Source organism: Dunckerocampus dactyliophorus, chromosome 3, assembly GCF_027744805.1.
Source record: "Dunckerocampus dactyliophorus isolate RoL2022-P2 chromosome 3, RoL_Ddac_1.1, whole genome shotgun sequence".
Taxonomy (NCBI): Eukaryota; Metazoa; Chordata; class Actinopteri; order Syngnathiformes; family Syngnathidae; genus Dunckerocampus; species Dunckerocampus dactyliophorus.
The window spans coordinates 30,653,137-30,665,783 of record NC_072821.1 but is presented as its reverse complement, the minus strand read 5'-3'; the positions used below and the strand labels follow the sequence as shown (position 1 = coordinate 30,665,783).

Below are 12,647 nucleotides of genomic sequence, written 5' to 3'. Positions count from 1 at the left end.
TTATATTATCTCATAATATTATGAGAAACAAAAAAAACAAAGAATAAAATAAAAATTTTAGAAAAATTAGGTGAAGAAGAATAGTCTCCGAATGTTATGGCAATAAAGTAGTAATATCATGTGAGAAACAAACGTACGAGAAACATCTGGAAAATGTAAAAAAGTGCAGCAAAAATGGACAAAAAAGAAAAAAACTTAACTAAAGGTTGAGGATAAAAAGTTCATAGTAATAATACGCTTTGTGTACCTGGAACACAAAGCTGAGATGCAGGCTGTTATTTCTTTCATATATACATATTTCATATACATAACTTCTTAGCGTAGCTACATGGGTTGCTATGGAAACATACCCATGTCGTAGACATTCTTGGCAGGCACAGTGGTACTGGTGGTACTGGCAATGATGGCAGCCGAGCAGCAGTGCGCCATGTGTTCGTGATGAGCGGGTGATTTCATCTCCACGTAACTGCTCTCAGAGTGTTTGCATGCCAAACCAGGCGGGTCGTTGATGGTGGCGTACGGGTTTTCACTATTCAGGGAGCAGGTGCTGGACAAGGAGCCCTTCATGTAGTCTACAGGAGGAACGAGCACACGCGTTAACAGATTTACTTAAGAGTCATATTCGTAAGACTAGAAATAACAAAAGTCATCATTTCAATGCAAACTGAAACCCAGGAGGAGCACTGGCAGATCCCTAGACAGTGGCCTCTATCAGGCCACTCCTGAAACTCCCCAAACTCCATGAGAACGGCATGAGAACCTGATGTCGACTGGGCACTACGGACCGTATATACCACAATTTTCCAGAGGACACTAAAAGTGATACATTTTCCACTGGTGCCTCGTTCTGTTCCACACACCGGAGGTTCACACTGAGGAGAAGGTCCTGCTGCTCATCCTCATCCTGAAGACCATTGCTTGGTGCACTGGGCCCTGTGCTCCTTCTCGTGCATGACAACGTACGGGCTCACGAGGCTAGATGTTCGAAGAAGGAAATGATGCTTTTGACTGGCCCACCCGTTCCCCAGACCTGAATCCAATCAAGCTCCTCTGGGACTTCATGGATGCCGTCGTTTTGCACCACAGGCTGTCCAAGAGATGACAGCTCAGAAAATGTATCCGGTCCTCGTGTGCGCGTATGGACTCCCTACAACTGCTGGAGCCGAGACGATGGATGACCTGCTTGGGTACCTCCTCCCAGACCTGGATAGGGAGGAGATCATCCCTGGTCTTGGCTCAAACCATTGTAGGGAGTGCATACAGGAGGAATTTCACCAGACCACCCTGGGATCTACTTTATTTAGATTTAGAGTTCCTTTGATTGTTCTTCAGAAGCGTAGTAGTTTTAATAAATCACTGAGTGCGGCAAACATTCTCCAGTGAGACTGTTCAGGAGAAGATGTCTCACAAAGGTGTTTAATAGAAGTTCATGCGCTGAGACTAGATAGGACAGCTCTAGTCAGACTAGACTCTGGTCTAGTAACTGGTCTAGTTATGACTTTATTCCCATAATATTTGGACTTTATTCTTGTATCATCCTAACTTTTTTTTCACAACTTAATTTTCCAAAAATTACACCTTTATTACTTTGTTTTGGTTGTTTCTCATATTATTATGAGTTTTAAAAAAAACTAAAACACCTTTTTTCTTTAGTAGCTGAACTTTATGCTACTAAAATGATTATCATTTTTCCTCATAATAGTACAATGTTATTCTTGTAAATCATAACTTTTTCTTGTTCGACTACAACTTTTTCTCTTCATATTTTCACTTTACTCTTGCAAATTTCCTGCTGATTTTTCCATTTTTGCTGTTGTTGTTTCTTTTGTTAACTTTTTCCCTCACATAACTTTCCAAAAATGACAACTTTGTTGTTTTCCTTGTTTGTCATAAAAATGACGACTTAAAAAAACGTTCATTTTTCTTTAACTTTATGCTACTACAATGATGTTATTTTGCCTCATAATATTACAATGCTATTCTTGTAAAGCTTTCTCTCGTTCGATTACTCATTGACTTTATTTTTTGTAAAATTACTTCTGATTTTTCAATTTTTGCTGCTGTTGTTTAAAAATCCTATATTTGGAATGTGCCACAGACTAATAAAAAAAACAGCCACGGGCCCGAAATGGCTCCTGGGCCACACTGTGGACACCCCTGGACTCGACTCTAGTCCACTAGTCATACGAGACTAGCCAAACTAGAGCTCTCCTATCTAGTCTTTGAGCATGAAATGACAAAGCTGTCCTCTGAGACAACTTGAACAGGCCATTTGTGATCGGATCAATGCTCTGAGAATAAAACAACCTGAGGGAATGAGAATCTTCACAAGTCATGAGAGAAACGCTTTGTGAACTGGTGTTTGCTCCAGGCAGTAAAAGTGACAAAGCTACGAGTCCAACAGCAGCATGGATAAAAAGGTTCAAAGATGAAGGTTTGGAATGAAGTTGCGGTTAAAGGACATACAGCACACAGCAAGCACACATTGATAACTTGGACTGGAGGAGAAATTCCCTGAGTGCGTTTGGGAAATGACGGGATTGACACAAAGAGGAAGGAGGTGCGACCTGCAGAGACACAAAGACATTTGTAAGGACAAGATCATATGCAATACGTCAGCAAGGAAACGTTATAGTTGATGCTTATTGTAAATATGAAAACATACATGTTTGCTATACTGGATAAGATTAAATGAAGCTGCTTGTTCAGTGAGTTTTATCGGTAGAGGAATGATACTGTACGGTAGGAAGGGCTTTCAAACCGTGCTAACTTTGTGTTAGTGTTTAGTTTTATGAAATTATTTGTGACATGCTGGTCTCTGACTGCTTGCTTGTTTTTAACATTTACCCCATTTAAGCGCTTGTGGTTTGAATTGTCACTGACGTTCTTCTGGTTACGTGGATGTATAGCACGCGTATATTGACACAAGGGTCATAGCAGTTACCAGCAGCAGTTGGGAGGGGGAGGAGCAAGCCGTGGGTGTATCAATATGCATCGAAAACTCCTGTGAAAATCAGGGATGTAGTGTATAGCTGACCTACTGTCTTCCACCCTGTGTGAGACATCCCATACTCTACTTTGATGGAGGACATGAAGCTGAGGAGGTTCAAAAGGCAGGAGAAGCATGATTGGCCAGGAAAGGTGTTTGTGCAAGCGGATTGGCAGAGGAGTACAACACAAATGTACCTCTGTAGTGCGGCTCCACATTGTAACTGTACCGCCGGTCAATGCAGTACACACCTGTACAGTAACCACAAACAACAGTCCGACAAGTCAATCCAGGAAGGTCCCAAGTTGACAATGACAATGAAGCAAAACAGAGAAAGAAACGTGAAGCAGAGACTGACCCAACTCACTCAGGTTACAATACGCTCCCCATTCTGGAGCACTGTTCCTGTGTCGTCGTTTGGTCTTCAACTGGCAAATACAAGGACACAACGATGAGATGCACAGCGGCAGATGACACACCCTTGAAGAAATCATAGTTTTCATCCATTTCTTCTCATCATTGTATGTTTTTCTGCTTATCGCTTGCTGTGAGGCAGCAGATTTTTAAGACTCATATACAGCAGAACCCATTTAAATCGACGGCCCCCGGACTGGCTGACGGGCATCGACAGAAGCGGTTGTCGACATTACCAAAACTAGCCATAGCTTGTACATTTACTATTAGTATAAAGACATATGGAGAATGGGTGATAATAAAGGATGGTTTCCCTCTGTTTGTACATATTTTTCTATAGTTTCTTGTCTTTCATCTGTTATCTGTTATTTCATGTTTAGAGGGCTCTAATAATGTTAAAAAAAATAACATATTTACAAGATCGTTTTCTAATCTGAAACTACAAAAACATTCCATCTATAAAGGAATGGAATTCATAAAAGGCATTAAATCAATAGCAACCGGACTGTTCAGGTTGACTGTTAAGGAAGACATTTTGCATCTCAGCCCAGCAGGCCGCATCACTTCATTCTCAAAGATGCGTTATATAGCACTGGATTACAGTTGTCCTATCTAGTATTTGAGCATTTCCCTATTATAGGACCAGAGTAGAGCTGTACCATCTAGTCTTTCAGCATACACTCATTAAGCCTACTCTAAATAGGACCAGACTAGAGCTGTGCTATCTAGTCTTTGAGCATGAATTGATGAAGCCTGCTCTTGATAGGACCTGACTCTAGCTGTCCTATCTACTCTTTGAGCATTTCCCTATTATAGGACCAGATTAGAGCTCTTATTGATCTAGTCTTTGAGCATGAACTGACGCCTGCTCTAGATAGGACTGAACTAGAGCTGTCCATTCTAGTATTAAAGCATTTCCTTATTACAAGACCAGACTAGAGCTGTCCTATCTAGTATTTGAGCATTTCCCTATTATAGGACCAACCTAGTGCTGTCTTATTGATCTCATCTTTGAGCATGAACTGATGACGCCTTCTCTAGATAGGACCGAACTAGAGCTGTCCATTCTAGTATTAAACCATTTCCTTATTACAAGACCAGACTACTGTAGAGCTGTCCTATCTAATCTTTGAGCATTTCCCTACGATAGGACCAGAATAGAGCTGTCCTGTCTATTCTTTGGGCATGAACTGATGAAGCCTGCGCTACATAGGATCAGACCAGGGCTGTCCTATCTATTATTTGAGCATAAAATGATGCAGCCCATTCTAGATAGGACCAGACTATAGCTGTACTATCTAGTTTTTGACCATTTCCTTATTATAGGACCAGAATAGAGCTGTCCTGTCTAGTCTTTGAGTATGAACTGATGAAGCCTGTGCTACATAGGACCAGGCTGGAGCTGTCCTATCTAGTCTTTGAGCATGCCCTATCATAGTTCCAGACTACAGTTGTTCTAGCTAGTATTTGAGCATGAACTGATGAAGCCTTCTCTAGATAGCACCAAACTACAGCTGTCCTATCTTGTCTTTGAGCACGACCTGTTGAAGCCTGCTCAGATGAGCGTTTTCTAAGACAACCTGAACAGTCCAGTTGTGACGATTCAATGGCCTGAGAATCCAATGACCTCATGAATGAGAATGTTCACTGGTATGACTGTGTGTTCTGAGGTGAGCACACAGTACGTTACCTGTGATGATGATGTTGAAGATTGAAAAGAAAAGCCAGGCCTACCTTGGCAGATCGCCTCTTGCCAGGCTTGGCGTAGTGAGCGGTGTAGGTGCACGGGCCCAGCGTGTGGTAGCTTGGGTTCGAGAAGCAGTGGCCTATGGAGCTGTTATTAGGCGATGACTCAGCAGAGGAGAGCAGGCCGGTGCACTGCAGCCCTGCTGTTGCCACATGACATCATTTTCTCTTGTCTTCTGCACATTCCATCACATCACTTTATATAATACAATACACGTATTAGGTGAAAATGCCAACCAGACTTGTTTGCCTGGTCAAAGGTGTCCAAAGCTGCAAATTAAAAACACTGGAAGAGCTACTTTTGTGTTAATTTGTATGACAGCACAAAAGAAATGTCGCCTTGTTGATGGAGCTGCAATATAAAACATTTCAGCCAATGATGCATTGACAGTAAAACCCACAGAATAATCAGAAACCACCTGATCATTCAATTTCTATCCTTAGCCAAAGAACTATTCTTTGGGGTGAACCGCTTCCCTGTCAAAGTGATTGTAGATGAATACCAGTGAGCTTTTCAACAACAAAAAAGAGAGGAAAGGGGGAAAAAAAGAAGGAAATAAACATGTAAAAATAAGCCTGGTCAGTCTGTCAGGATAGAATGAAGCAAAGTATAAGGAATCAGAAACAGCATGACTACCGGGCACAGCGACACCCTACCTGAGAGGGAGTAGTCAGTGGAGTTGAGGTGCAGGGCGGGTGTGTAGGTGACGTTGGGAACATGGTGGCCTTTCTCCCTCTGCCTGTAGCGCAACCACACCACCAGGCTCAGCATGGCCATGATGAGCAGAAGCAGAAAGATGATGCCCAGGATGGCACCCGCTGACTGACGCTCTGATGCTAGAGCTGGGCTGATTTTGGTGTAGGGGTTCAGTTCCTCCATCATCATTGCCGCTGAGGAGGATAATCATGACTTTACATAAAAATTTCTGAAACATCTGCACAAACTTGCTTCACTAGCTGTCCCTTTTTGTTACTGTCAGTGGATCCCCGCAAATTCATGATTCAGCATTCACAACCCCACAATGTCATGGATTTTTGATCAAAGCAATATTTCTTTGTTGGAAAACCAACATCAGTTCATCAAACCAAACAGCGACCTCACTCACAGTGCAAGCAAAAATAACACCAGTAAAACATGTGGAACACACAAAATAAATGCTTACACAGCAATATACATGCAGAATATTACTATTTTATAATAATTTACACTCGCAAGGTACGCTGGGAAGCCCACACGCACACTTCCCCAACAGGAAGTTACCCAGCATGCCTTGTGTGTTAGAAATGAGTATAAAATAGTAGTTTCTGTTGATGTTGTCATGAACAACTTGTTCAGTTCTGGTTTCACTTAGGGGTGTACTCACTTGTGTTGCCAGCTATTTAGAAAATAATGTTGATCTATTTAATTCTAATCACTTTATTACAAAAAAAAAAGATTAAAAACTGGCGAAACAAAAAACAGGTGTAGAAAATTACAGCAAACAATTGCAGCTCGAATTTTAAAAGTCCTGTTATGAAGGACCCAGCAAAGGCAACATCTACAGTATCTTAAGGTGTATATCCTTTTTTTAGAGGTAGCCGTTCATTCATGTAAACATGCACGAAAAGATTAGCAAAGTCTCACCTTGGTCACAGCGGATGCCTTTGAATCCGATGCTGCAATAGCAGGTTCCTGTCACATAGTCACAGGTGGCGTTGTTCATACACTCGCACAGCTGCTGGCAGCCATACCCAAATGTCCCTGCAGGACACTCTGCACATGGGAGGACAGCTTTTACACGACCTCTTTAGGGTTTAAGCAGCTTACGCAAATTAAACAATGAAGCCAACAGCAGTTAGTGCGGGGTCTCCCATACATTCAGCCACCATTATTATTATTATTTTTTAGATTTACTGCCATTTGCTCACGCTCACTCACAATCACATCATAATACACAGGTGTCCAACATGTGGCCCTGAGAACATTTGTGGAACGTGGCTGATTTTTACCAGCTCTTGGCACATTTTAAGAATATAATTAAAACAAACAAAAAAACCCTTTAAAAACCTATGAGACTAAAGTAGAAATGTTAAAATAAAGTCATAATAGTAATATAAAAAATTGTAACATTAACACAAAAAATGTTATGAGCATCACGCCGTAATACACTCCTGATCAAAATCTTAAGACCAGATGAAAAATTGCTACAATTTGCATTTTGCACATTTGGATCTTAATGAGGTTTGAAGTAGAGCTACAATATGCAAAAACAAAAGGGGGAGTGAGACAAAAAGCATTTTGAAGAAGTATTTTATTGAAAACAACAATTAAAGTGAAATAGGCTGTTTATCAAAAGTTTAAGACCAAAGGCTATAAAGGCAAAATCTGCTCAAAATGTTCATTTTCTGTCAGACATTCACACTGTCATGCCCTCCTGATTGCTAAAGCTAAGAAGCTTTCTCTTTTTGAACGTGGTCGGATTGTCGAGCTGCATAAGCACGGCCTCTCGCAGCGTGCCATTGCTGCTGAGGTTGGGCGCAGTAAGACATGTCATTCAAAATTTTCTGATCCTGAGCATTATGGAACAAATAAGTCAAGTAGTAGACACAAAAAGAAATCACACCTGCGCTGAGCAGGAGGATCTGATTGGCTGTCCAAGACACAGGGCGGTCTTCACCCAAATTAAGGCCCTTACTGGTGCCGACTGCAGTGTAATAACCATCAGACGGCATCTGCGGGAAAAGGGTTTAAAAAACCAAAAAACTAATTCAAAGACCTCGTCTCCTTCTACGCCACAAAACTGCCCGTTTAGACTTTGCCAGGGAGCATCAAACATGGGACACTGAAAGGTGGAAAAAAGTTTTATTCTCTGATAAGAAAAAATGTAACCTTGACGGTCCAAATGGCTTCCAACGTTACTGGCATGACAAGGAGATCCCACCTGAGATGTTTTCTACCCGCCACAGTGGAGGGGGGGGTCCCATCATGGTCTGGGGGTGCTTTTTCATTCAGTCGAACACTGGAGCTTCAGGTGGTGCAGGGTTGTCATACGGCGGTTGCTTACGTGCAGATGTTGCAGCGGGCATCCCTCATGACTGAGGGCCCTCGTCTGTGTGGTAACAGCTGGGTTTTTCAACAGGACAACGCTGCAGTTCACAATGCTCGCTTGACCAAGGACTTCAGGGAGAATAACATCACTCTTTTGGACCATCCTGCATGTTCGAGGGAAAGGCTTCTTGAGACGTCATCTGTACTTCTGTGAAGAAGATGTCGGACGTTTCGCTCCTCATCCAAAGAGCTTCGTCAGCGAACTAATAAGTGCTGGTAGCCTAGACCTTAAATACAGTAAGAGTGGGCGGAATTGGTGTGCCAGCACCCTCCTTCTATTGGTTCCTTACACTAAGCCTGGGCGGAGTAGTGGTATAATCCTCTCCTGCTATTAACACCTCCGATAAAAGGGAAGTGTCGCTCCCTGAGGTGGGTATGAACGACTCTGATACTGGCTCGTTAGCATCTATTGTTCTGGCTCGGCCCTGGCTTCACCTCATTTGCAAGACTAAGAGCTGTGAGTTTTGGTCTCAGTAACCTGCTGAACACAGGGTCCAAATTACACCTCAAACCACCATTCCGATTCAATGATGGGTTCTGTTGTTTGACAAAAATAGCTTCCTTTACTCCTCTTTCAAACCATCTGTTTTCTTTGGCCAAAATCTTTACATCGCTGTCCTGAAAAGAGTGATTGGTTGGCTTAGTGTAAGTATGAACGTGCATTGTTTTGCGCCTTTGAGGTGTACTGTATTAGAGTGATCCATCGGTGCTCTGTTGCATGGGTCTGTGATTGTATTTACTACTGCTACCAGTAGAGGGGTTGTTTATTGATGTGAGAGTTGAAGACGTGTCCAGACAGTCCACTTCATCTCAGTATGTCTAGAGCCACAACAGTCCTGATTGGCCAAGTGAGAACCTGTCCATTGTGTTCTGTGTTCCGATTGGCTGTAGACCACTGTCAATGGATCTCCTTCGTGCAGGACTGCCTGTTTCCTGTTGTATGATCGCTAGCTGCGAGCGAACATAAATGCTGAATGAAGGCAGAAGTTACACGGCTGTAGGGCGCCTGGAATACTGTAAATTTATCTTCGTTTCATGGAGGATGACAAGGAGGAATATGTTTTAACAAGGACACAAACAAGGACAAGCCACGATCAGAGGAGTGAGTCACCTTTTCTTGTGTCCAATTTCTAGGTTGATCATTAAAATTCTAACGAAATTTGAACTTTGAGTGTTTAAACAAGAGAGAAATGGAATAAAACGTTAATGCCTGTCTGAGTAAAATGTATAAAGTATATGTTGAGGGACATGGGAGGAGTTCGGAGAAGCCATGGAGAACGACTTCCGGACGGCTTCGAAGAGATTCTGGACCACTATTCGGCGTCTCAGTAGGGGGCAGCAGTGCACAGTCTACACCGTGTATGGTGGGGATGGTGTGCTGCTGACCTCGACTCGGGATGTTGTGGATCGGTGGAGAGAATACTTCGAAGACCTCCTCAATACTTCAAAGACCTCCTCCCACCGACATGTCTTCCTATGAGGAAGCAAAGCATGGGGACTCCACGGTGGGCTCTCCTATCTCTGGGGCTGAGGTTGCTGAGGTTGTCAAAAGTTCCTTAAGGCCATAGATGCTGTAGGCATGTCTTGGTTGACACAACTCTGCAGCATTGCGTGGACATCGGGGGCAGTACCTCTGGATTGGCAGACCGGGGTGGTGGCCCCCCTTTTTAAGAAGGGGGACCGGAGGGTGTGCTCCAACTCTCGTGGAATCACACTCCTCAGCCTCCCTGGTAAGGTCTATTCAGGGGTTCTGCAGAGGAGGATCCGCCGGATAGTTGAATCTCGGATTCAGGAGGAGCAGTGTGGTTTTCGTCCTCGTCGTGGAACTGTGGACCAGCTCTACACTCTCAGCAGGATCTTTGAAGGTACATGGGAGTTTGCCCAACCAGTCAACATGTGTTTTGTGGACTTGGAGAAGGCATTCGACCGCGTTCCTCAAGGAATTCTGTGGGGAGTACTCCGGGAGTATGGGGTATCGGACCAGCTAATTCAGGCTGTTCATTCCCTGTATGACCGGTGTCAGTGTTTGGTTCGCATTGCCGGCAGTAAGTGGGACCCGTTTCCAGTGAGGGTTGGACTCCGCCAGGGCTGCCCTTTGTCACCAATTCTGTTCATTATTTTTATGGACAGAATTTCTAGGTGCAGCCAGGGCGTTGAGGGGTTCCGGTTTGGTGGCTGCAGGATTGAGTCTCTGCTTTTTGCAGATGATGTGGTCCTGCTGGCTTCATCAAGCCGTGAATCCATGGCTCTCGCCTGGAAAAGGGTGGAATGCCATCTCCGGGTCGAGGATGAGATCCTGCCCCAAGTGGAGGAATTTAGGTACCTTGGGGTCTTGTTCACGAGTGAGGGAAGGATGGAACACGAGATCGACAAGCGAATTGATGCGGCGTCTGCAGTGATGCGGACTCTACATCGGCCTGTTGTGGTGAAGAGAGAGCTAAGCCAAAAGGCAAAGCTCTCAATTTACCGGTCGATCTACGTTCCTACCCTCACCTATGGTCATGAGCTTCGGTCTTGACCGAAAGGACAAGATCGCGGCTACAAGCGGCCGAAATGAGTTTTCTCCGTAGGGTGGCTGGGCTCTCCCTCAGAGATAAGGTGAGAAGCACTGTCATCCGGGAGAGACTCAGAGTAGAACCACTACGCCTCTGCATTGAGAGGAGCCAGATGAGGTGGCTTGGGCATCTGGTCAGGATGCCTCCCGGACGCCTCCCTGGGGAGGTGTTCAGGGCAGGTCCGACCGGTAGAAGGCCTCGGGGAAGACCCAGAACACGTTGGAGAGACTATGTTTCCCAACTGGCCTGGGAACGCCTCGGGATCCGCCGGGAGGAGCTGGACGAAGTGGCCGGGGAGAGGAAAATCTGGGCCTCCCTGCTTAGGCTGTTGCCCCCGCGATCCGATCTCGGATAAGCGGTAGAAGATGGATGGATGGATGGATGCTATATGCTGAGGGGTTTTACAGCAAATTATATACAGGGTATACACAACAAAAATATAGTTTGCTACTTCGCGGATTCCACTTATTGCGGGCTATTTTGGGAACCTATCCCCCGTAATAAACGAGGGAACACTGTAATACTATTTGTCACATACTGTATAAACACAAAACTGAGATGCAGGCTCTTTTTTCTTGAAATGTATTATATTGTATGTATCTTGAAGACATTTGCTGTAGGAAGGTATTGTAAGCGATATACAGTAGGTTGACACCACAGTGCAAGAGGATATTAAACAGAATAACAGTCTTCATTGCAGACCTGTGGAACACACTGTGGTCTTTTTCCACTGAGGGCCATATACTGAAAAATCAAAAGATACATTGGGCCACATTGATATTTTCACATATTTTTTAATGTGGTAAAATGTATTTTTTTTTGTTGTAAAAACTGCTTTTTTGAAGAAAAAAAAACAACAACAAACAAACAATGTTTTTGTAAAAAAAAAAAGTCAAAATGTCATAATTTTCTTTTTTTTTTGGTAAAAATATATTTCAGGACAAAGCTTCATTTTATTATTAGTTAGTAGTATCAGCATTTCAGCTTTTTGTCTTCACATTCTGCGTTTTTGCTCTATTGTTCTGATTTAAAACATTTTTTTATTACATTTTTACAAAGTGCCAAGGGTCAATAAAAACAAGCCACGGGTGTGCCATTATGTACAAACACTCACTGAGTTCACAGCTCTTTCCAATGAAGCCCGTCCTGCACGAACACTGCCCACTGATGTGGTCACAGTCGGCCCCGTTCTGACAGCGACACACTTCGGCACACTGAGCACCATAGAAACCTGTCGGGCAGCCTGTGGCAGGACACAAAATAAGACTGACAGGATTTCAAACCATATAAGGAGAGGTTCCTGGTGTCAGAATAGGGTGGAATCTCACAGGTCAAAATACAATCTACTCTAGGATGCTGGTTGACCTCCAAATAATTTGAATTCCACAACATAACCAAGGAAAATGATTAAAATAGTAGTAAGCTTTGTGTAAAATGACGTCAAACATAGTAAAAATGACAACAATAATGCCGGTTAGGGGACATTTAACCAAATATTAGTGGAAGTAGATAGACCATATACTGTATATCACTTAGCAAAAATCCAGAATAAATTCAAACTTTGCCCCCAATTCTTGTTTTTAAAACTTATTGAAGGTCTACATTGCATAGTCATTCCACCCTGGAAAAAGAAGCGTTCAAGTAAATCCATCATTTCACATTCATGTGGCGTGTATGTAAACTTCTGACCGCATTACAAATGTACAGTAGATGGCGCCAAATCTACATTTTAACTTCGTGACAGTGAAACAGACAAGAACCAACAGGTTTGAGTGAATGATTTGATTTTTACCTTACGTTCTCAAATACATTCAAAGCATAGTTTGAGATGTTTACTCATACGTAAAGGTGATTT

General features: G+C 43.2%; 1 protein-coding gene across 4 annotated transcripts in view; it reads right to left on the bottom strand.

Annotated features, from left to right (window-relative positions):
* The window catches only part of LOC129178507 (multiple epidermal growth factor-like domains protein 11), a 164,034-nt gene that overhangs the window by 4,667 nt on the left and 146,720 nt on the right, over positions 1 to 12,647 (bottom strand). For 2 of the 4 annotated variants that reach the window (XM_054770793.1, XM_054770794.1), the window contains exons 18-24: positions 11,907 to 12,035; positions 6,774 to 6,902; positions 5,807 to 6,040; positions 5,138 to 5,292; positions 3,348 to 3,417; positions 3,187 to 3,240; positions 351 to 572 (exon numbers count right to left, since the gene is read on the bottom strand). In XM_054770793.1, the coding sequence (XP_054626768.1) occupies positions 351 to 572; positions 3,187 to 3,240; positions 3,348 to 3,417; positions 5,138 to 5,292; positions 5,807 to 6,040; positions 6,774 to 6,902; positions 11,907 to 12,035 (993 nt within the window). The remainder of the gene's footprint in view (positions 1 to 350; positions 573 to 3,186; positions 3,241 to 3,347; positions 3,418 to 5,137; positions 5,293 to 5,806; positions 6,041 to 6,773; positions 6,903 to 11,906; positions 12,036 to 12,647) is intronic. The other 2 variants (XM_054770795.1, XM_054770796.1) reach the window with 2 other exon arrangements.